A 26,071-nucleotide genomic window follows, 5' to 3' on the forward strand; every position below is an offset into this window, starting at 1 on the left:
ATATATATATATATATATATATATATATATATATATATATATATATATATATATATATATATATATATATATATAATAGAAGAAATATATATTTTTTATTTCTTTTGTTTACTGTTCTCAAACTAAACTAGACTTCTGGGGCCACCTAGTGAGCTGTAGTAAATTACATCTATCATGAATCTGACAAAATCCTTAATAATACTTTTACCATTAAATCATAATAATCCTTAGTTAGTATTTCTCATGACGACGTTATAATTAGAAACGTTTTTACTGATTATGTCAACGGCGCTTTATAAACCTCCATAAACGCTCCGTAATGTGAGCCTGAGTTATGATCAGTCATTGGGCGGCAAGTCGTTTCTTATAACGCAAAGAATAATCATCCTGCAGGGGGCGAATGGTGGCTCAGAAAGCCAATCCTCCACTGTAGCGACTTCAAATTTCACGGCGTTTTTTGTCTTATTGGAAACATATGTACACAATATATGTAAACTTTTAAATATGCTACGTACAATGATTGGTTTCAACCATGAAAATGGATATCTAGCTCATCAATATCTAAAAAAAAAATGGATTTTACGAATCGTTGTGTAGTAATCTGTGATTGGCTAATCACACCAGCGCTGAGAAAAGGAACAGGGAGCATGTGACAAAGCCGTCCGTTTTAGACGCAATCTGGATGGTAAATTACGTCTGGAAAAAAATACTGAGAAATTTACAATTTAATTAAAGATAAAAAAAAAATCTCAAAAGAAGAATTAAAATAAAAAAATTATTTTTAAACCCACGAAACCACGCCCATCTCTGAAACCCATTTCATGCTAATTGCCATTCCATCCGCTTGTTCAATTTCTATGGCTCCAGTGAGAGTCAGTCAGCTGGAGACTGATCCAAACATCAGAAGAGAAAAAGACGTGAGGAAATAAACAGCTGTGCGTCAGAAAGAGACTGTCATGGCATCGATAAATCTCGGGTTTAACGGGGCTCGTAAAAAAGCGGCAGCGCGCATCAGAGCCGTAGAGAGGAGGAATCTGATCACCGTGTGCAGGTAAAATCTGATTACACATTCATCATCTGACACACTGCAGCACACCGGCGGCACAGAACATGTGTGGTGATGTCATTGTTATTTTTTTTTAGCAAGTTTGTTCTTGCATATTGCTGATGCTGGATCAGGAGAGATGAGATGATGTACGTGTACTGCACACAGAAGCGCCGATCTGAGATCTGTCATCAGAGCATCACGTCATATAGATGGAGTCTGTAGAAAAAGTACTGTGGTGAATACTGATCTACAGTGGTGCTCGTGCGATAATGAATTTACAGTGTGCTACAAAATACTCAAAGAAGGCGTATAAAAACGTTTTACAAGGGTAGATGTTTAAAACATGGTAAAAAATCATGGAGCCAAAATATGGTATTGAAATAGTAGCCTACATGTCAAAAAAAAAAAAAAAAAAAAAAAAAAACCCTGACACCATTTGTTTTTATTTTACAAAATGATTGACACCTGCTCTGGTCTTATAGCTTGTGATTATTGAAACTTAAAAAGATTTTAACTTGAGAATAAAGGTTTGAAATATGCATTGCTAATAAAGTATGATAACTTTATTAGTGTTTTTTTCATATACTAGTTTTAAAAAACATATTACCTTGGCTCATTGGAAAAGCATGAGCAAAAGTCCAAAAACGTATCTTTGCAATACATTCAATGACATTTCCATCTGAAATGAACACTAGTGGCAGTAAAACACCAACAACTTCTATTCCTTTTCAGATAAATTATAATTACAGGGGCGGGTTATCAATTAATAAATACTTATTTTCATGTGGTTATTTGCACAATATAATGTTATGACTTCAATACATTTTAACATAGAGCATGATTTGTAAACTAACAAACTTATATATGTATGAAACATGTATGGCTTATATGGTGTTGCACTTGTAGAAACAAGCTAAAATGACATGGTAATGTGTTTTTATTTCACATTTGCTTAGTGCATTTGGAGTTATTCACTCGACATTTCACTTTGAAAGTATCGCAAAACATTCAAGAAGCAACATAATATAATGTTTGTCATGACAACTCCCTTTGTGTTTGGCATGGTAATGGGTATGACAGTGTTGATATATTTGGTCTAGCGGAATAGATCTGCTACACTGCTGCCTTTATTGCTGCTGCTGCAGAGCAAGTACGGGACTTGCTACTGCCAAAAAATACGCAATACTCTGCTGTGAGCAAGTAAGACATGCTGCTGCTGTACAATAGGGCTGTCCTTTAATAGTCGACTAACCATTAGCCGACGAGAAGAGGCTTAGTTGGACTAAAATTTTATCAGCCGCTTAATCGCAGGGAAAAGGAAGTGGCGAAGTCACGCAGTCTGTGACGGACAGATCTTAACAACTGGTCTATGTGGTAAATACAGTATTACATCGGGCAGGACATCCAAACTCTCGCCTATGATTCATCGACATCAAATATGGCTTATCATCAAAAAACATGTAAATAGTAGCTACTTGTCAGCTCGCTTTAACGTTAACCTAGAAAAATGTGGGCTATTCAAGTGTTTGTGTTTAGTGTGAAAGCTGAATAGTAACACACTTACTGCATGACAGCTAACATGGAGGCGTCGGCGCGATCACTTGGAATTGAAATACTCCATCATTTGTGGTCATACAGATAAGAGTAATACAGAGTAATACATCTTTTGAATCTGTGAAGAGCAATTTGTGTGCACTCACATTAACAACAAGACGTTGTGCTTTTGTAAAATAATGAATGCCAACTGGGTGCACTTTCTGCCGTCCCTCTCTGTGAACTTGAGTGTGCCCAAAAAACGAAAAAAAAAAGAACTTAAATTCCATGTAAACCTGCCTCACAGATATGAAAAATATGTATCTATAGTCAAAAGTCAAATCAAATTTATTTATATAGCGCTTTTTACAATTGGTAATTGTTTCAAAGCAGCTTTACATATTAGAAGCACAGAAAAAAGAGAAGTGGTTAAAAATAAGCTGTACAAGCAAGCGTGGTAATATGTAACATATATAAGATGGTGCTACATTAAGCCAATGTCGGCTGACTCCCAGGGGTGGAAAAACCCCCCTAGGAGAAAAACCCAGCGTGCTAACACTGGGAAAAAAGTCCTAGGAGGGAAAAAAACCCTTGGAAGATATATATAATATATGTAAATGGATATGGATATGGAGATCAAAATCTGAATTATACATTATAAAAAGCGAATTGTCTAATTTAAAGGATTAGTTCACTTCTAAATGAAAATTTCCTGATAATTTACTCACCCCATGTCATCCAAGATGTTCATGTCTTTCTTTTGTCAATCGAAAAGAAATTAAGGTTTTTGATGAAAACATTCCAGGATTATTCTCCATATAGTGGGTTTCAATGGTCTCCAAACGGTTGAAGGTCAAAATGACAGTTTCAGTGCAGCTTCAAAGGGCTTTAAACGATACCAGACGAGGAATAAGGGTCTTATCTAGCAAAACGATTGGTCATTTTCTTAAAAAAAAATACAACTCACAAGTGCTTCCACCATTCCGCTTTCCATATTCTTCAAAAAGTTTACACTGTATGTCCTACGCCTTCCCTATTCTACTTACGGAAAAAACTGATCTGGCGCTGCGCTCGTTCCGTAAGTTGAATAGGGAAGGCGTAGGACATACAGTGTAAGCTTTTTGAAGAATACGGAAAGCGGAAGCAGCACTTGTGAGGTGATCATTTGTGTTTATAAAGCATATACAGTTGTATTTTTTTAGAAAATGACCAATCGTTTCATTAGATAAGACCCGTATTCCTCATCTGGGATCATTTAAAACATTTTGAAGCTGCACTGAAACTGTCATTTTGACCTTCAACCGTTTGGGCTCCATTGAAGTCCACTATAAGGAGAATAATCCTAGAATGTTTTCATCAAAAACCTTAATTTCTTTTCAACTGAAGAAAGAAGGACATGAACATCTTGGATGACATGGGGGTGAGTAAATGATCAGGAAAATTTTATTTGAAAGTGAACTAATCCTTTAAAATGAACCAATTCAAATGGAAAACAAATATTCTCAGGTTATGTAATCCGTATGAAATGTGCATTAGGCACATCCACTAATGCGAAGAGATGACGAGTCCGCTTCATCTGCAGCCGAAAATACAGAAAACACTAGTTTATCAATTAATTATTAAAATGTTAAAGCAATCTCCTTACTGTGTTTCCCCAACACATTTATAATCATTACTTCTACCAGTGCACTGTGGCAAGCTTTATGCATGCTCTTGTGCGCTGATTAGGCTGTGTATGTAGGCAATAAAGGCTCTTTATTATGATTTATATGATTTATTAATAAACTTGTGATTAGTCAACTAATCACTTAAAATGAACGATTACTAGTCGACCAGAACAATCTTTACTTGAGGGAAGCACTTCTGTACAATATAGCATACATGAATTACCCATAGCAGATCTATACAAGTGGAGCTGGGGAAGGTGGAGGGTTTCTGAAAGCGTGCTGCACTAAGGCAAATGCTAACCAAGTATTTGAAGGTTGAGCAGCGAGCTCACTGGCTACTAATACGGCAGGAACCAATCAGCTGTGTCCTATAGATAATGATGTGATTGCAAGCAGGTTAAATTAAGGACCTATTAGCTTGTGCCATCTAGGGTTTCATGACAGAACTTTGAATTTTGCACAAATGTCGCCATGGGCATGTTGAAAATATACATTATATACTGAGTAGTAAGCCAGTATTCCATTTATAACATAGTCTTTTTTCTCTTTTTAATATTTTTAATATGTTATATATTATGTCTTTCCACAACCTTTTGAAATAAGCAATGTCAGTGGTATTTGTTAGACTTTCCTTATCTAGGATGGAATCAGAACATGTAGATGAATATGATTAATTACGTTAATATGTCTAATTAGGCAGTGGCGCACAGGGCAGGTTTGAAGCAGAAGAAGCATCAGTCTGAACACAAATGAATGTCATACCCATTAGGGGGCACAGCATGAATTGGCCAATCAAAAGGCTTGGAGCGTGACGTGATGTGTCCGTCCACACAATCACAGTGAGACCGAAGCTCACGGCTCAGACAAATAAAGCCATTTTACTCTTTGTGTCTGAGGAAGAAAGACTAGATAAGCAAAATCCATTTCCTCTCATGTTTATCCTGTGATATCTGATCCAGAGTTCATTCAGGACTGAAATAAATCACTGCTGAGTGATAATACTGTCTGTGATGTTCAACGAATCATGAAAGGAAGTTCACTTTGTCAGAGAGTCTTAAATGAAGTCTTGAATGCTCTTAAAATGATCATGAAACTTCAAAGAAGTTCAGAGGTTTTCAGACCTTCTCAAATGAAATGTCAGGCTGATTTAATCTACGTCAGATGTCACAGGATGGCTTCTTGAGAAATTCCATTTTTGGTGTTATGAATATCAGATTTAAAGGTGCCCTAGATTCAAAAATTGAATTTATCTTGGCATAGTCAAATAACAAGAGTTCAGTACATGGAAATGACATACAGTGAGTCTCAAACTCCATTGTTTCCTCCTTATATAAATCTAATTTGTTTAAAAGACCTCAGAAGAACAGGCGAATCTCAACATAACACAGACTGTTACGTAACAGTCGGGGTGTACGCCCCCAATATTTGCATATGCCAGCCCATGTTCAAGGCATTAGACAAGGGCAGAACATCTGGATGTGCACAGCTGAATCATCAGACTAGGTAAGCAAGCAAGAACAATAGCGAAAAATGGCAGATGGAGCGATTATAACTGACATGATCCATGATAACATGATATTTTTAGTGATATTTGTAAATTGTCTTTCTAAATGTTTCATTAGCATGTTGCTAATGTACTGTTAAATGTGGTTAAAGTTACCATCGTTTCTTACTGTATTCACAGAGACAAGAGCCGTCGCTATTTTCATCTTTAAACACTTGCAGTCTGTATAATTCATAAACACAACTTCATTTTTTATAAATCTCTCCAACAGTGTAGCTTTAGCCGTTAGCTACGGAGCATAGTCTCAAATTCATTCAGAATCAATGTAAACATCAAAATAAACACTGTACTTACGCTGTTAGACATGCTGCATGACGAACACTTTGTAAAGATCAATTTTGAGGGTTATATTAGCTGTTTGAACTTTTTTTTATGTTGTTTAAGGCAACCGCCACCTCTTGGGGTGTGGAGCACCAGATTTAAAGGGCCACACACCCTGAATCGGCTCATTTCTAATAATGCCCCAAAACAGGCAGTTAAAAGAATGATTTAAAAAACATCTATGGGGTATTTTGAGCTGAAACTTGACAGACACATTTAGGGGACAACTTAGACTTATATTACATCTTTTAAAAAAAAAGTTCTAGGGCACCTTTAATATTCTCATTGTGACATTTCATCATGTCATTCTAAAGTGATTTGGAATCTCTCTTTGTGCTACTGTGTATCAATATTTTAAGCAGTAATATGATGCAATGGTGCCACATGACCTCATTATATTGCATATTTATTTTGTGTCAGGTATTGTCTCAGAAATAAATATTCAAATCCTTGGCATATAACACTGCTGTGCATTTCATAATAATTTTTAGTTTTTGAGTTACATAAGATGATAGTTATTCATCTCTGGTTCAAACTTGTTCATCTTTTTTTCACATTTGCTCTGCGTGTTTTAGAAAGGAAATGTCAGTAGTGAAATTATCTCTGAAATGACATTTGCATGAAGGCTGCTGGGTATTTGGAAGTCATGAGGAGACGGATAAAAGCACAGGAGCTGCCGATAATGAAAAGGACAGTCATTTATGCCATAATTACATCTGATGAGAACATATTAAACAGCTCTAATGGTGCTCCACAAAACACAAGATCGCCATTGACTCTTAAATGCTCTTTTAGGGGTTTTTAAAAGCTTTATTTTAGGGTTTTACTGGAGACTCAGTGCTTTTTTATATATATTAGCTCTGAATTAGACATCTGTTTGTATCTCTGCTGAACTTTTTTTTTTTTTTTTTTTAATCCGTGTAAGTGTGTCCAATAGCAGTGATGTTATTGTTAACTAAAACTAGTCAATTAAAATCATTTTGTTAACTGAAATAAAGCTAGATTTATAATCAACATTTCTCTCACTGCCTATTGGCATGGTATTGTTAAATTAAATTAAGGCCAAATCTTAGAAGGTAGCATTCTTAAGTTAATTATTTACATAATTAAAGTTTGTCAGTGTTTTACTGTACAAGCTGTTAGAGTTTAAACTGTCATGCTCATGATTGTGTATTTGTGTGTGTGTTTGAGTATGCAGGTTCTCAGTGAAGACCCTCATTGATCGCTCATGTTTTGAGACGATAGACGACACATCTGCTGAGTTCATCAACTTTGTCTCCATTCTAGAACATATTCTGAGCCATAGACTGAAAGGTGAGGCAGAAAGCACACACACACACACACACACACACACACACACACACACACACACACACACACACACACACACACACACACACACACACACACACACACACACACACACACACACACACACACACACACACACACACAGACACACACACTCTGAAATTAGGAACTGCATTTCATCTTGATATGAGCATCACATTTTTAGAAAACGAAACTGGACCTGATATTATACCTTCAACTATAATACACCGATTAAGCATAACATTATGAGCACTGACAGATGAGGTGTATAACAATAATTATCTCTTCATCACAGCACCTGTTAGTGGGTGGGAAATATTAGGCAGCAAGTGAGCATTTTGTCCTCAAAGTTGATGTGTTAGAAGCAGGAAAAATGGGCAAGCGTAAGGATTTGAGCGATTTTGACAAGGACCAAATTGTGATGCTAGACATCTGGGTCAGAGCATCTCCAAAACTGCATCTCTTGTGGGGTGTTCCCAGTCTGCAGTGGTCAGTATCTATCAAAAGTCGAAGGCAGAGGCAGTGTAAAGCTTTGGCCAATGTTCTGCTGAGAAACCTTGGGTCCTGCCATCCATGTGGATGTTACTTTGACACGTACCACCTACCTAAGCATCGTTTCAGACCATGTACACCCTTTCAGGTTAACGGTATTCCCTGGTGGCTGTAGCCTCTTTCAGCAGGATAATGTGCCCTGCCACAAAGCAAAAATGGTTCAGGAATGGTTTGAGCAGCACAACAGCGAGTTTGAGGTGTTGACTTGGCCTCCAAATTCCCCAGATGTCAATCCAATCAAGCATCTGTGGGATGTGCTGAACAAACAAGTCCAATCCATGGAGGCTCCACCTCACAACTTACAGGACTTAAAGGATCTGCTGCTAACATCTTGGTGCCTAGACCTTCAGGGGTCTAGTGGAGTCCATGCCTCGAGGGGTCAGGGCTGTTTTGGCAGCAAACTAACACAATATTAGTAAGGTGGTCATAATGTTATGCCTGATTGGTATATATATACTGCACTTGTTCTCTAAGCCTTTGGCCGTTGTAGTTATAGATAACTATTAGGGATGTCCTGATCAAGTTTTGTGCCCCTGATCCGATCCAATACGATCCTAGTATCTGCCGATACCAAGTCCCGATCCAATACTTGTATTTTTCTGGTGCTTGGTGCTAAGCACATTAAATATATTAAAATCAATTCAATGGTTTGCAATCCCACTTGAAGGATGCATAGACCACCTACTAGCAAGACACCTGCGTGACAGCTGATGTAAAATTAAGGATCGGGCTTACGGCTCTGGTATACTTCAAACGAACTTCTTTTTCGTTCTTCGTTTAGGGGTAAAACGAAGTTCGAAATGCGTGACCAGCGATATACTGTAAACGAACATCTGACGCCCCCATACTGCTGAGGTCGACGTTTAGATGAAAATCAAGAAGCTTTACAGTATCAAACATGAAAAACAGTGTTAGTGCCTCATTTTTTTACAAGCACAACTTCATTTTGTACTATAAAGCGGCTATCTAGTGTGTTCATGTTTTCACCCCCGGTGATCTTACCTCAACAAACTCTACAGATCAAATGAGTCAGAGACGTGCCCACGCAAGAGAAGGCGGAGCCTCAGCGCACACCTCCTGTTACATTATCGTCACTAACCAATGGTAGTACGAAGATGTTTTGGTGCTGGAATGAACTTTTCCTGAAAGATCACTTTGGCAAGCCGTTTCGAACTTCCAAAAAGAACACAAAACGAACTTCGTTTTGGCCTGATTTTGTTCGAAATGACATCACATCAGTTCTTTCTTCGATTTCGTTTGAAGTATACCGGAGCCTTTAGGTTAGCCAAAACCAATCAGTTAAAAAAAAAAAAAAAAAGTTAAATTGGCTCAGAACATCTTTTATAAGTATAGTAATATATTGTTTGGGTTAAAGTGTTGTTTTTTTTGCTGTTGCATGTATATTGCATATAACAAAATGTATGTAAAAATTGATTAATAAACATAATATTCCAACACACACACACTTCTCGATGTGAGTTATGCCAAAAGCTTCACACACCATTGCATAGTGATGCTGTGATGCATGCTGCTATAAGACCCCCCACACACACGCGACTGATGAAATGAGGTATAAATACAGCACAGAGTGCCTTATTTTGGGTTAGAAGAGCTCCGACGACTCTCACAGCATGACAAAACAGTTCTCCCTTACATATCGCTGATTTTCAGCCTTTCAGCAATATTTGATCTCTCTATGTTTATGTTCTCGGAAACATCTTAAAAGGCTAAAAATCCCTGTGGAGCTCGTCACTTGTCAGATTCACCCCTTTCAATTACTAGCTCAGATATTTACCACAAACATAGTGCAACTGTATACAAACAGTGTTTGTTTTTCTAGAATAGTTTTGCATCTGAATTAATGCACAGTTGTTTTTGTATAATCAAACTGCTTTTACACTGTATTGTGTGTTTTCTCTGTGTAGGTCAGGTCAGCTGGTTTGGTTACGAGAGCCCGCGCAGTTTCTGGGATTACATACGTGTGGCGTGTATTAAAGTCCCACACAGCTGCATCCACAGCATCGAGAACATGGAGAATGTCCGCAGCTCTAGAGCAAAGGTCAGGACCCACATGTCTGTGCCGCTGCTGTTTGCAGGGTGTTTGGTGTAGTGTTATTTTAAGATTATTTATTTACACTGAAGGTCAAAAGTTTGGAATAATTTCAATTTTTTTTTAATGTTTTTAAGTCTCACCAAGGCTGCATTTATTTGATCAAAAATACAGTAAAAAAAGTAATGTTGTGAAATATTACAATTTTGTATATACAATAGTGTATATACTACACTCTAAAAAAATAATGTGTTGGCTCAATAAAAAAAAAAAAACAGTTTGCATCAATTTTTTTGAGTTATGACAAATTTGAGTGAATTTACGTTAAATCAACAAGCTATACTGAGTTAAAGGAACTTAATAATTTGTAGCATAAACACAAATTTTTAAAGGAACACTCCACTTTTTTTGAAAATAGGCTCTTTTTCCAACTCCCCTAGAGTTAAACAGTTGAGTTTTACCGTTTTCAAATCCATTCAGCCGATCTCCGGTTCTGGCGGTACCACTTTTAGCATAGCTTAGCATAGTTCATTGAATCTGACTAGACCGTTAGCATCGCACTTAAAAATGACCAAAGAGTTTTGATATTTTTCCTATTTAAAACTTGACTCTTCTGTAGTTAAATTGTGTACTAAGACCGACAGAAAATGAAAAGTTGCGATTTTCTAGGCTGATATGGCTAGGAACTATACTCTCATTCAGGTGTAATAATCAAGGAACTTTGCTGCCGTTCCATGGCTGCAGCAGTGCAATGATATTACGCAGCGCCTGTGAGCCCCCGCTTGCACAGGGAACGTGCCTTGCAACCATGGAGACGTATGTGAGAGACGCTGCGTAATATCATTGCACTGCTGCAGCGATGATACGGCAGCAAAGTTCCTTGATTATTACGCCTGAATGAGAGAAAATCGCAACTTTTCATTTTCTGTCGGTCTTAGTACACGATTTAACTACAGAAGAGTCAAGTTTTAAATAGGAAAAATATCAAAACTCTTTGGTCATTTTTAAGCGCAATTCTAACGGTCTAATCAGATTCAATGAACTATGCTAAGCTATGCTAAAAGTGGTACCGCCAGAACCGGAGATCGGCTGAATGGATTCGAAAACGGTAAAACTCAACTGTTTACCTTTAGGGGAGTTGGAAAATGAGCCTATTTTCAAAAAAAGTGGAGTGTTCCTTTAAGTTGATTACTCAAAAAAAAAAAAAAATGAAGTTGCTCCAACTACCAGAGTTGTAGCCCTGGAACCAATTAGCATAATCTTATCTGTTTCAGTTAAAATCGACAGCTATCATAGCACATGATCGCATAACTCATTTAACATGTATATTTGATGAACAAGTAAGATATTGCTTGTCACTGGCATTAGCGCAGTCATTGCTTATAGAGTCAATGTAGTGTTTACTTTCATGTATCTACTCTTTAGCACAATGGTAACCACAAAAACTTCAACATTACAGAAACTCTTTTAAATGTCAAACATAACCTCATTAAGCACTAACTGGTCTCTCCCTTCACTGAAAACAAATAAATGAACACTTAATTAATTAACACATTTTTATTCTCCTTATCCAGTCCTATGCAAAGCATGCTGGGAACTTGAAATCCACTGCCTAATTTCTGAAGTTATCAAGACTACAGTTACTACAACCTAATTTTTAGAAAAAAGCCTATTAACTCAGAAATTTGAGTTTAAATTGCAGACGATATTAAGTTGATGTAATGATCAACATTATTCTGTCAACAGAACTCAACAAAATAATGTTTGCAACTTAAAAGGTTTAACTAAAACAATAAAAGATACAATAAAAGCTTGTCTTTAGCTGATCACATGCCTGATTAAAGTATGCCTGATTCATATTTTGAATTTATTCTTATATTTTCAGTTTTAGTAATTTTATTATGTGCGTTTGTAATTTTTTAAATTTTTATTTTAGTTAGTTTCCAATGCAACATTTTCATTTAAGTATTTAAATTTAAGTTTTTCATTTGATATTTAGATTTTATTGTACTTCATTTTATTTAACAAAAATGATTTTTAATAGTTTTTGATCTCACATGTGATCACAAAGTAAACCAGAGGAAACAAGACCTCCTAGAGCAGACCTGTCCTGTTTAAATCTGGTATTATCATCTGTCTTGTGTGATCCGATCACAAGCAGTCAGCTATAACAGATAGTCGGCTCGAATGTTTTTCCATACTATCGGATAAATGGGATCTGTATCCTCACTCAGTTGAATTACTTCAGTTTTAAAGGCTTTTGTGGTTGACAGGTAAGAGCAACACTCTCTCTCTCTCTCTCTCTCTCTCTCGTTCTCTCTGTCAGGGTCGTGCCTGGATTAGAGTGGCGTTAATGGAGAAGCGTTTGTCTGAATACATCTCTGCAGCTCTGAGAGACTTCAAAACTACAAGGTACTTTTTCTTTATGCAGCTCTCACAGACACGCACACTGACACTCTCATTTTTATTGCAGGCTGATTGTGATAAAAACTTTTTATGAGTCTCTGTTGTCAGCCTCTCCACAACAGTGATTGTTTAAACATGGCGCCTTCACCAAAATAAAAGCAGCACCATATGGCAAAAAACGTAAGAATATTGAGTTGACAAAAATGCATCGTGTCATCAATAATTCTTCCTTGTATACCAGTTTAATATGCAGAGACATCTAAAAGTCAGCCATTTATAGGTTGACTTCCTGAAGGCTCGGCAGTTCTTTCAAAGCATTGCTTTGTTGTGAGTTTAATGCAAGTTTGAGGGTGGGAACAATGGAAAAACGGTTTGCCTGATTTTTTTTTTTTTTTTTTTTTTTTAGTATTTAAAAAAAACAAAAAACAACAACTACAAAATGTGTTGAAGATCTGTCTTGTGTTTATTTGTCAGGAGGTTTTATGAGGAGGGGGCTGTAGTTCTGGGGGAGGAGGCGGGGCTTCTGGCAGATACTCTGATTGGACTGAATGCCATTGACTTCAGGTACATTTATGTTCATTCACTTCTTTTCTGTGGGTGGCACTGACATTCAGCTGTGCCGCAGCAGGACAGGATGTTGATCATTAATTAAATGGGTGGCGCTGCTGACACGAGTCACACACGTTCCTGCACACACATGCACACACACACACAGTCTGATCAAGTGAATTTGTTGACCTATGCTGAAATTCTCATCTTCAATTGACAGTTTCTGTCTGAAAGGGGAGGGGCTTGATGAGAGCTGTCCCGTCGTCATTGACTACACACCGTACCTGAAATTCACACAAACGTAAGAGTGCTACACAAAAACACACATATAAACATGCTGACATTGACCACATGCTTTAGGCCTGTGGCCTCTTAATGCATGTGATTGAATATTATATATTCAGTATACATTGTGTGTGTGCTTTAGTTCTGACAGCATCAGCAGCGATGAGGAGGAAATGAGAACGCTGGGCAGCAGTGGCAGTGAAGCAGGCACTCCTGAATCCCACATGGCCGCCAGTCTGATGGCCGATCAGAGCACTTGGTACAGCAAGAGCAAAAGACTTGAGCAGAAATACAGAGTCGTGCTGGAACAGAAGGTGAGGATGAGTACTAATCATACGGCTTCTGCAGTATGCAGTATGTATAGTATACTGTGTGCAGTATGCACATGATCTACTACATTTGCCAAAATGCATAGTACACAATAGGCATGTGCAATCGCAATTAATCGTTTGCAAAATAAAAGTCTGTGTTTACGTAATATATGTGTGTGTTCTGTGTATAATAATTATATATATATATATATATATATATATATATTAGACACATACATGTATATATTTAAGAAAAATGTTAATTTATATATAAAATATTTATATGTAATATAAAACATATATAAATGTATATACTTATTTATACATGCATATATTACTTAAATTTATACATTTATGTGTGTGTATTTATATATACATAATTATTAAACACAGAACACACATATATATATTACGTAAACACAGACTTTTATTTTGCAAATGATTAATCGCGATTAATCGTTGCACATCCCTAGTACACAATCAGAGCACACTGTGAGCTTCCCTTTACATTTATCTTGATTATCATTGGCTGTGCATGAAAATCTTTCAAGCATGCTGCATTAAATCGGGTCTAAATTCATAATTTTGTGGAAAATATACTACCGTTCAAAAGTTTGGGGTTGGTAAGATTTTTTTAAAAAGACTTTAAAGCTCACTTAAGCTGCATTTATTTGATCAAAAATTCATAAATATTAATAGAATTATTATTACAATTCAAAATTACTGTTTGGTATTTTAACAATTTTTAAATGTAATTTATTTCCTGTGATACAAAGTGGTGAATTTTCAGCATCATTACTCCAGTCTTCAGTGTCACATGATCCTTCAGAAATCATTCTAATATTTTTATTTTTTTGATTTCTTGATGAATAGAAAGTTCAAATGAACAGCATTTATTTGAAATATTATTTTTTATAACAATGTAACAAAGTCTTTACTGTTATTTTTGATAAATTTAAGGAATCTTTGCTGAATAAAAGTATTGATATCTTTAAGAAAAATCTTATAGACCCCAAACGTTTGAATGGTGGTGTATACACTGATCCAGATTCTGTAATCAGTTTTCAGATTATTGAATGTCAACAAAAGGCTAAAACAATTAATACGGAGCATATCCATGTATTGTTAAAAGCTAATTGTTTAATAAATTTTTTTTCTATTAATTTGGCATAAAAAGTATTTTTTTTAAGTATGTCATATAGAATACATACTTTGCCATGTGCAGTAAGCAGTAAAGCAGTTTTCCATATCCTGTGCTGAACTTTGAATGTTAAACTGGGTGCTGTTTCTAGATCAGTGATTCTCAGTGCTCCCAATTTTAAGTATCTAGTCTGACACCCTTAAATCAGGTCATGGGGTCTGTACTGATGAGCTGATGAGTTCAGTCAGGTGTGTTAGATAAGAGAGACATCCTGGGGGCGCCCAGGAGCAAGACCAAGAAACACTGACACAGATTACATTAACTATTATAATTGTTTAGGGTTATCTGGAGGAGTTGGTGCGTCTGAGGGAAGCTCAGCTGTCTGAGTCTGTCTCTCAAAATAAATCTCTACTGCAGCAGCTCACAGACACGGAAATCAGCCACAAAGTGGAGAAAGAGCAGCTGGAGATCATCATACTGGAGCTGCAGGATCAGCTGTAAGTTTGAACTGCTGTTATTTTAGTATTTTATGTATAGTTTTTTACTATTTTATACATGCTTTTATTTTTATATTTCCAGTTTTCATTTTAATTTCAATGACATTTTTGTGATTTTGTAACGTGCTTTAGGGCTGGACCAGTATGATACAGTATATTGTTACAGCAGTATAAAATGTCTATCATTAGAGATTTTGCTATATCGCGGTATATAATTATATAGCACTGTTGACATTTCTGAATGATGAAATGTATGAATGATAATAAAAAAGCGGGATGTGCTTGATGTTAAAAATGTTGCAATATATCCTGAAAAGGAACTCTAGGCTCGTGCTGACACACTGCCAAAGTGCGCGCACAGAAAGCCACCTCTCTCAGAAGTCAATCGTGATTTTGGGACATGCTCGATGTTAAAAAGTTTTATTAAGCACAATAAGCAGTTAAAAAGAACTCAATGCGGTTCACTTGCTGATATTGACACACAGCATAAGCACATGCACATAAAGCCGTCTCTCAGCATCGCAAATTCAGTTCTCTTTCACTTCTTATGCGCTTGAATGGTCGAATACACCCACAATTATGTCAAAATGCCCATCATGTGGAGTATTCATGTAAACACAGCCGGTTATGTCTCAAGTGAAAGTAAACCGGATGTGTATCAGTATAATGGATCTATGCATTTGGTCTTAAAGTGACAGCAGCCTAATATACCTGCTGCTCTGTGTCATTAATGTGATCAAACAAAAGCTTTAAGCTTTTTTTAGTTTCAATAAGAACACATTTATATTTAATTCATACAGTAAATGTTATTTTTAGTTTTGATTATTACATTTCTGTACTAATTTTAACTACATGTTAAAGGGATAGTTCACCCAAAAATGAAAATTTGATGTTTATCTGCTTACCCCCAGTGCATCCAAGATGTAGATGACTTTTTTTCTTCAGTCGAACGCAAATTATGATTTTTAACTGCAACCGCTGCCGTCTGTCAGTCAAATAATAGCAGTGATTGGGAACTTGAACAATAAGAGTCGAAAAAACTTCCATAGACAAATCCAAATTAAACCCTGCGGCTCCTGACGGCACATTAATGTCCTAAGACACGAAACGATCGGTTTGTGCGAGAAACCGAACAGTATTTATATCATTTTTTACCTCTAATACACCACTATGTCCAACTTCGTTCAGCTTCCGGCTAGTGAGGTCAGATCGCGCTCTGACAACGGAAGTGATGTCTCGCGCTCATTGAAGTATATGGGCGAGACATCACTTCCGTCATTAGAACGCGTTTTTTGACCTCACTAACAGGAAGCTGAACGAAGTTGGACATAGTGGTGTATTAGAGGTTAAAATTATATAAATACTGTTCGGTTTCTCGCACAAACCGATCGTTTCGTGTCTTAGGACATTAATGTGTCGTCACGAGCCGTAGGTTTTAATTTTGATTTGTCTAAGCAAGTTTTATTTACTGTTATAGTTGAAGTTCCCATCTACTGCTATTATTTGACTGACAGACGGCAGCGGTTGCAGTTAAAAATCATAATTTGCGTTCGACTGAAGAAAAAAAGTCACCTACATCTTGGATGCACTGGGGGTAAGCAGATAAACATCAAATTTTCATTTTTGGGTGAACTATCCCTTTAAATAAACATATTGTACCTGAAAAACATAATTTAAGTATTATTATTATTTTCGTTATATTGTTTTTGTACTATTGTTTGTAATTTGCATATCTTTTCTTATATTTAATAACAGAAATGAGATAAAATAACACAAAATGACAAAAAATAGTCAAACCAAAAATTATTCAGACACTAAATATAATTTTTTACTAGTGGGTGCAGGACACTATAGTTCATTTATGCAAGTGAGGATAGCAAAATAAAGTAAACTGTGACATATTATACCCAAAAATTCTTCATACAGTGGACTAACCAGTAAAATTGCTAAACATTTGGGACCAAAAATTATTCAGACACTTTGACCTGACCAAGTGTTATCTGACATAATTAAGATACATTTTTTCTGACACAGTTTAACTCTGAGATCTTGTCATATTTTATTACAATTTTTTAAACTATAGTGAATAAACTGTGTTAGTGAATGACATGTTCAAGGTGTCTGAATAAATTTTGGTTTGACAGTATATCGTGATATACAGTGGGTACGGAAAGTATTCAGACCCCCTTAAATTCTTCACTCTTTGTTATATTGCAGCCTTTTGCTAAAATCATTTAAGTTCATTTTTTTTCCTCATTAATGTACACACAGCACCCATATTGACAGAAAAACACAGAATTGTTGACATTTTTGCAGATTTATTAAAAAAGAAAAACTGATATCACATGGTCCTAAGTATTCAGACCCCTTACTGTGACACTCATATATTTAACTCAGGTGCTGTCCATTTCTTCTGATCATCCTTGAGATGGTTCTACACCTTCATTTGAGTCCAGCTGTGTTTGATTATACTGATTGGACTTGATTAGGAAAGCCACACACCTGTCTATATAAGACCTTACAGCTCACAGTGCATGTCAGAGCAAATGAGAATCATGAGGTCAAAGGAACTGCCTGAAGAGCTCAGAGACAGAATTGTTGCAAGGCACAGATCTGGCCAAGGTTACAAAAAAACGGAAGCCTCTCCTCAGTGCAAGACACATGAAAGCCCGCATGGAGTTTGCCAAGATGGTGAGAAATAAGATTCTCTGGTCTGATGAGACCAAGATAGAACTTTTTGGCCTTAATTCTAAGTGGTATGTATGGAGAAAACCAGGCACTGCTCATCAGCTGTCCAATACAGTCCCAACAGTGAAGCAAGGTGGTGGCAGTATCATGCTGTAGGGGTGTTTTTCAGCTGCAGGGACAGGACAACTGGTTGCAATCGAGGGAAAGATAAATGCGGCCAAGTACAGGGATATCCTGGACGAAAACCAGAAACCAGAGTGCTCAGGACCTCAGACTGGGCCAAAGGTTTACCTACCAACAAGACAATGACCCTAAGCACACAGCTAAAATAATGGAGTGGCTTCACAACAACTCCGTGACTGTTCTTGAATGGCCCAGCCAGAGCCCTGACTTAAACCCAATTGTGCATCTCTGGAGAGACCTAAAAATGGCTGTCCACCAATGTTTACCATCCAACCTGACAGAACTGGAGAGGATCTGCAAGGAGGAATGGCAGAGGATCCCCAAATCCAGGTGTGAAAAACTTGTTGCATCTTTCCCAAAAAGACTCATGGCTGTATTAGATCAAAAGGGTGGTTCTGCTAAATACTGAGCAAAGGGTCTGAATACTTAGGACCACGTGATATTTCAGTTTTTCTTTTTTAATAAATCTGCAAAAATGTCAACAATTCTGTGTTTTTCTGTCAATAAGGGGTGCTGTGTGTACATTAATGAGGAAAAAAATGAACTTAAATGATTTTAGCAAATGGCTGCAATATAACAAAGAGTGAAAAATTTAAGGGGGTCTGAATACTTTCCGTACTCACTGTATATCGTTATTGTAAAATAAAATTTCTCATATTGTGAAATAAGAATTTGGTCATATCGCCCACGCACCCCTAAAGTGCTTTTGTATTAGGCATGTGATTAAACTAAATTGTGGTTGGTTACTGAATATGACACTGGATATTGCAAAGAAATGCTGCATACAAAAGTGGTGCAACTGTTTAGTAAATTTGCCTTTGTATGCATGATGCATGATAATGGAAATACGCTGTAGCAGGAGGGCAAAAGTTTGTCTCCCTGTGAACGAGATCTTTGCAGTTCGGTCTCATTTATCATGCAGTTATTATGCTGTTCATTTATTTTGGTTGCACAAGGTGCTGTAGCATAAGAACGGTTAATCTTTAGCATTTTCCATGGCTGCAGAGTGTCAGTACAGATGATCTCTGAATGGTTCCTGCCTCCTGAGCCCTCGGATTTGTTTCTCCTCTCATTCTTTCAGACAGCTGGAGTTCACGGTTCAAATGAGCCTTGGAGAGCTGTCTGCTTTAGGAGACGTCAGAAGCTAAACCAGAGCAGCGTTGCTATGGAGACAGACGCAAATAAGTTAATAGATTATTGCAGCATGTAAGCGGGGAGAGGATTTGATCGATGGAGAGGGGGAATGATTGAAAAACTAGAGGAGAGACTGTTCAGAGGAGAAAGAATTTGTTTGTTTGCATGTACTTTTTAGTTTATTGGCACTTGTTCTAACTAAACAAACTTACATGAATGACCTTATACAGATTTGTTACCAACATGCATGTCAGGTATTTCAAGTCAAAGCCAAAATTTTCAACATGCACTACAGGGGAAGTGGTTTTAGTACATATTGTGTGTTAGATTTTATTTATTTATTTATTTATTTATGTTTTTATCTATCTATCTATCTATCTATCTATCTATCTATCTATCTATCTATCTATCTATCTATCTATCTATCTATCTATCTATCTATCTATCTATCTATCTATCTATCTATCTATCTATCTATCTATCTATCTATCTATCTATCTATCTATCTATCTATCTATCTAATCTATCACCATTCAAAAGTTTTTAAAAAAAATAAATTAATGCTTTTATTTAGCAAGAACACATTAAATTGATCAAAAGTGTCAGTAAGACATTTATAATGTTAAATTAACTAATCCTGAAAAAAATGTATATCGGTTTCCACAAAAATATTAATCAACACAACCATTTTCAACATTTGATAATAAGAAGAAATGTTTATTAAGCAGCAAATCAGCATATTAGAATGATTTCTGAAGGATCATGTGACACTGAAGACTGGAGTAATGATGCTGAAAATTCAGCTTTGCATCACAGGAAAAAAATACATTTTAAAATATATTCAAATAGAAAACAGTTGTTTTAAATTGTAATAATATATTGCGCAACATTACTGTTTTTACTACATTTTTGATCAAATAAAAACATTTTAAAAAAAAGTAAAAAATCTTTCTGACCCCAAACTTTTGAACAGTAGTGTATACTATGTAGTGTGCAGTATGCTAGTTTGTATTCCATTATGATCTATTTTAATCTGGAGAGAGGTCGCTGATGGCAAAGGATGGTCTGAGGTGTTTAATTGAATCATGAAGGTCATTCGCTGCATTGCAGACCTAGAACAGTGTTTTCAGTCTGTCTGGCAATAGCTGCTTGAAAAGTTATTTTCTTCTATGACCAGATTCAAGCAGTTTATGTTTATATGTTGTTTATCGAAGTAGAAACAAGTCCGTCTCTCTCTGTCCATGTGAAGCCGTTTGTGTTTCACTGCATCAGCTGCAGCGGACCATCTGTTCGAATCAATACAGAGAGCCGCGAGTGTTTGCAGACCGCCAGGAGTGATTTTTCAGCTGAGTAGTCAGTTTGGAAATCCAATTGCTGAGGTTAAAGACTCGTTTTATGGATGAGAATATTTGATATTGATATTCCATGTTCTTGATGTTGAGTTTTGATCAGTGACTTGTTGAAGTTATATACACACTCTCCAGCCACTTAATTAGGTAAACCTTGCTAGTATCGGGTTGGACCACTTTTGCCTCCAGAACTGCCTTAATTCTTTGTGGCATAGATTCAACAAGGTGCTGGAAACATTCCTCAGTGATTTTGGTCTATGTTGACATGATCGCATCACGTAGTCGCTGCAGATTTGCAGATGATGCGAATCTCCCTTTCCACCACATCCCAAAGCTGCTCTATTGGATTAAGATCTGGTGACTGTGGAGGTCATTTGAGTATAGTGAACTCATTGTGATGTTCAAGAAACCAGTTTGAGATGATTTGAGCTTTATGACATGGTGCTTTATCCTGCTGGAAATAGGAAGAGAAGATGGGTACACTGTGCTCATAAAGGGATGGATATGATCAGCAACAATACTCAGGTAGGCTGTGGTATTTAAATGATGCTAAATTGGTACTAAGAGGCCCAAAGAGTGCCAAGAAAATATTTCCCACACTTACACCACTAGCACCAGGATGGATCCATGCTTTCATGTTGTTTACGCCAAATTCTGATCCTACCATCTGAATGTTGCAGCAGAAATCGAGACTCATCAGATCAGGCAACTTTTTTCCAATCTGCTATTGTCTAATTTTAGTGAGCCCGTGTGAATTGTAGCCTCAGGTGCCTTTTCTTATCTGACAGGAGCAGCAGCGGTGTGTCTTCTGCTGCTGTAGCTCATCTGCTTCAAGGTTTGACATGTTGTGCGTTCAGAGATGCTCTTCTTCATACTTTAGTTGTAACGAGTGGTTATTTGAATTACTGTTAACTTTCTATCAGCTTAAACCAGTATGGTCATTCTCTGACCTCTGGCATCAACAAGGCATTTTCTTCCACAGAACTGCCACTCACTGTATATTTTCTCTTTTTTGGACCATTCTCTATAAACCCTAGAGATGGTTGTGTGTGAAAATCCCAGTAGATCAGCAGTTTCTGAAATACTCAGACCAGCCTGTCTGGCACCAACAATCATGCCACATTCGAAGTCACTTAAATCAACTTTCTTCCCCAGTTGAACTTCAGCAGTTGCCATGTCTAAATGCATTGAGTTGCTGCCATGTGATTGGCTGATTAGATATTTGCGTTAACGAGCAGTTGAACAGGTGTACCGAATAAAGTGGCCGGTGAGTGTATTTATTTATAAAACAGTTAGTTCCTAGCCTGACGTGGTCATACTCAATTCTAGTCAGAATATGAGTCTGATACTGCTCCATTGGGCTTTGATTATTGGGGGCGTATTTCAACCGATCCAGGAAAGACCTCAGTTGGATAGACCAACAACCAATCAGAGCTACAGAGTAAGTGACGTATGTTGAGCGACGCATAGTTGTCAACAGAACTCTTCTTAGCGACCATTGGGGCCAGCTGATAAATCAAACTTTTGTCGAATCCCGTAGGAAGGACGCCACAGACATCTTTCCCATCGACAAATGCGTTGATCGCGGTCCTCTGTTCCTCTTTTAAAATTAATGCGCTGCCGATATCTTCTATAACGGACGCGATGGCGGAATCTACACATCTCAGTTCTTCAACAACAACCATCATTGTTGTAAACTAATTGACCTTTTGCAAAGACTCGTCCCCCTTAGTTACTGTTGCTTTGTCCGACAAGCCGTGGCGCTGTCACGCCACACAGAGTGGAAAATACATCGCAGAGTAAAGAAGAAACTGACAACACATCGACAGACGAGACAGAGCAGGTTAATTATGATATTAAACAAAGTCCCAGCTTTCAAACTGTGTAGTTATTAAAAAAATTCAAACAATAAAAACCGTTTTGTGGCTCTTTAATGTGTTGTGACCATGATCGTGACAGATTGCTGTAGTGCCTCAGCTCAAGAGGCTCGTGAACCGATCATCTCTTCCTACTAGTCCATATATAGCATCAAATAAACATGACTGAACATGAGAATGAATGTTGTTTCAAATGCGGAAAGACGTCAATATACACAATTTTTCAAGTTTAACTCCACCGATGTTAATCTTCTAACTCCTGACTGCTTTGTTGGACAAAATGGCGGATGCGGCGTTCTGATTGGTTAGATTGCTTTTCAATCAAACTCCCCAAGCGCTCTTTGATGACATGGGTGGTTACGTAACCGCAGATAGCCTGTCCATCATCGATTAAAGCCCGCCCTGGCAATTTGATTGGCTCGGCCTTCTGGGAGCCGAGCATAATTACTCCACAATGGATCGAGTCCAGACCGAACTTCCCGTCCAAAAAATGTTGTGGGCGGGGTTCGGGCTGGCACCCAGGCTAGTTAGTTCCTGTCCTTGATTCTAATTGGTCAATAGAATGACCTCTTCACCCAATGGTTCTGTGTATCACCAAAGACTATAGAATAACACAAGATGTGTCACTCGTATTGTTTTGAATGGGAAAAAGTGTAACGCGCAATATGGCGAAATAAGTCCCGCCTTCTAAATAAGAGCCAATCACTGACTGGTAAAGTCATCGCGTCACTTCAGCGGCCGTTAGAAGCACCGGTTTCTATAGAAACAGTCAGACGCACGCCTCCGAAGAGATGCACATTTAGGTCTGCGCATGCGCATTAGCTTGATCCAGCCTGAAAAAAACAGTTTTTTGTCATGATTCCAGCATTTAGAAACTAAATTTAGGAGCCAGTTGTTGTTAGATTTCATTGGTGATTTCAAATATGAAATTTAATCGTAAGGTTGGCTGACAGCGCTAGTCAAAGCATTTTTTCAGTGTAAAAGTCTTCACTACTGACTGACACACTCATATAGACAGTCTTTGCTGCCATCTAATGGCGGCTGTTCACGCTCAGGGACTTTTTTTCTGGCGGAAGGAATGCTTTAGTGAAAGTTTACTTCATGAAAGTTGCATTGATACATATTTCTGGCTTTAATATTTGTATTGTGTGGTAACCGTTTTATAAAAGCAATAAGGTACTCGAGGCTAGTGCTGTATCGTGAATGAGTCACGCCCTTAAGCCGTGACTTATTCACGATACAGCAGTCTCTTGTACCTTATTGCTTTTATAAAACGGTTACATATACTGCATTTTCAACTTTTTAGCACTGTCTCTTTCAATGTCAGTGTTTGTTCCTCCAGGACGGTGCTGAAGAACCATGACCTGCGCTCCAGACAGGAGCTTACCTCACACCTGACAAACCAATGGCCCTCACCTGGCACTTTGGATACCAATGCTGTTGCCTTGGATACGCTCCTGTACAGAAAACGCACAGGACCATGGGAGGAGTATGTACTTCCTGTTTTTGTACTTCATAAATGTATCCTCTCAGGTTACGCATGTCCTTATGACATACATACAGCTTCACACCACAACTCATCTTATATTGAATTCCAGTCAAGTTCCTCATGGTCAGCGAATGATTCAGGAAGCAACGGCACTCGGGCTCTAGATTTAGCTCACGTCTGCAGCTCTCAAATCACATTACAGTATTGGCATACTTCCTACGGCCATCACTCTCATGTATTGATAACCTACAGAGGGTTATTAAATGGGTTGATCGAATTGAAACACAAACTTCAACTGGTATTTCTCACAAAAAAAAATCATGTTATTTTCAATTATTTTATTGCATTATTTTAATGACAATTAAGCACATTTCCTCCCAAAAATGATTGTCATGTGTATAGACCTTTTTTTAAAATTCCCATTATTTTCAGTGGTGATTCTTGTTAAATGTTCATTGCTGAAATGTAATATTTTTAATGCATTACAAATTTTTATTGAAATCAATCAGCAATAATAATTCTTATATAATTTATACACATTTTATACAATTTATAAACATAACTGTTTTATCCAATTGTTTATATTTTATATTTAAAAAAATATTTTTTAATATAACATTTTTTATAATTTTTTGTAATAATTTAGCTATTTCATTTATATTATAATTTATATAATTTATAATATTTAAAAATATATATCTAATATAACATACTAAAAAATCTTATGTATATAAAAATATTAACTTTTTAATGATTTTTCATTTTTAATATTTTTTTTTATAATAAATATTAACAATTTAATTTTTTTGATATAACATTGTAAGAAATCTTGATGGTTTTAAAATATGTTTTTTTTAAGCAAAATATATTTTTTAAAATATTTTATAACCCATGTGTATATCTACAGTAAAAGCTTCCAGAGTTTGGAGCAGCTTTCTGCGGATATGAGTCTCTCTCAGATGTCTCTCGATCCAGCACAACTGAACACTCACAGTCTGGACGGCAAGGCAGGACTTACACACTGGCACAGAGAAGGTTTGTGATGTGTGTTATGAGTCAGCTATGGTGACATCATTCTCTGATAATGAGTTCTATTATAGATGATGTCATTTCTCAATGGAAGGGTCTTTATACCACCTGAAGGAAGATAACCGCACCCATTCCTCAATATTAGTCAGAATCGCATGGAGGAAAAAATATTATGTAAAAATATAGTAAATTATGCACATTTACTGCACATTTTACATTAGCAACTGTAGTAGGTCATTGTGAATTTTCTGTAGGCATTAAAATTTGCAAACATTGCACAGAAAAGCATGATTCAGAAATGGTATAAAAACAGTCTCCACAAATGTTGTCTACTGCTCTGCCTTTTGCCTCTTTAATAACATCAGCCTTGTGAAATGATATTAGTAATGTCTCCACACTCTACTACTGTGTATACATGGTTGTGTTTTCACAGGGAAAGAGGATACTCCGTCTCTGAGGGGTTTGTGTGGTTCGTTAACCTCAATGGCCAGTTACAAATCTCTGGCCAGTCTGAAGTCCAGTGAATATCTGGCTAGTCCAACAACAGATATGACCAGCCCAGGACTGACCCCGTCCTGAACACAGAGACAAGTATGGACATATACACGCACACAGGCTTACGCATACACAAACACACCGTCCTGCTTGAGATGGTGTGGGCTTCAAACTGAGGAGAAGAAATGAAAACCTACCCATCGGTACCATCTTCAGAGCTACTAAGAGACATCAGACAAGATGACACCCCAGTGCTGTCCTGACTGGTTTTAGTTTCATTTGTGCAGTTTCATTTTCAAATGTGAACATTTTGTCGTTGAAGTCCATAGCTAGTTTAAGCATTAGCATTAGTGGATGTTGAGCATAATGAATCACGATGAATGACAATCTTGACTCAGGACATCAGTCAATTTCAGCTATTTGTGGAATTCCCAGTTCAAATGACTGCTGTTTTTGCAAAGGCCACAGATATAGCTTTTCTTGCTGTTTTATTTTGTGCTCCTGTTCTTAAAATTTGTCCGTAACACTGAGTCACCCCTGCTTAACTCTGATTGGCCTTTGGAAAATGATC

The 26,071-nt window shown here is 37.0% G+C and overlaps 1 protein-coding gene across 1 annotated transcript; it reads left to right on the plus strand.

Annotated features, from left to right (window-relative positions):
- The first annotated feature begins 956 nt into the window (after positions 1-956).
- On the plus strand, positions 957-25,584 carry rundc3b (RUN domain containing 3b). Its single transcript, XM_067396564.1, has 11 exons — positions 957-1,051; positions 7,332-7,447; positions 9,943-10,076; positions 12,394-12,479; positions 12,948-13,037; positions 13,243-13,323; positions 13,450-13,621; positions 15,099-15,256; positions 23,830-23,976; positions 24,884-25,011; positions 25,439-25,584. The coding sequence occupies exons 1-11, from the start codon at positions 957-959 to the stop codon at positions 25,582-25,584; spliced, it is 1,353 nt and encodes a 450-aa protein (XP_067252665.1).
- The last annotated feature ends 487 nt before the right edge of the window (positions 25,585-26,071 follow it).

This window comes from Chanodichthys erythropterus, chromosome 2, assembly GCF_024489055.1.
Source record: "Chanodichthys erythropterus isolate Z2021 chromosome 2, ASM2448905v1, whole genome shotgun sequence".
In the NCBI taxonomy this organism is placed as follows: domain Eukaryota; kingdom Metazoa; phylum Chordata; class Actinopteri; order Cypriniformes; family Xenocyprididae; genus Chanodichthys; species Chanodichthys erythropterus.

Bases quoted from the DNA above. Each gene is read 5' to 3' on its own strand.
- rundc3b (XM_067396564.1), top strand. From the start codon at position 957: ATGGCATCGATAAATCTCGGGTTTAACGGGGCTCGTAAAAAAGCGGCA. The intron at 10,077-12,393 runs GTCAGGACCCAC...TCTCTCTGTCAG, and splicing joins TCCGCAGCTCTAGAGCAAAG to GGTCGTGCCTGGATTAGAGT. The intron at 12,480-12,947 runs GTACTTTTTCTT...TTTATTTGTCAG, and splicing joins AGAGACTTCAAAACTACAAG to GAGGTTTTATGAGGAGGGGG.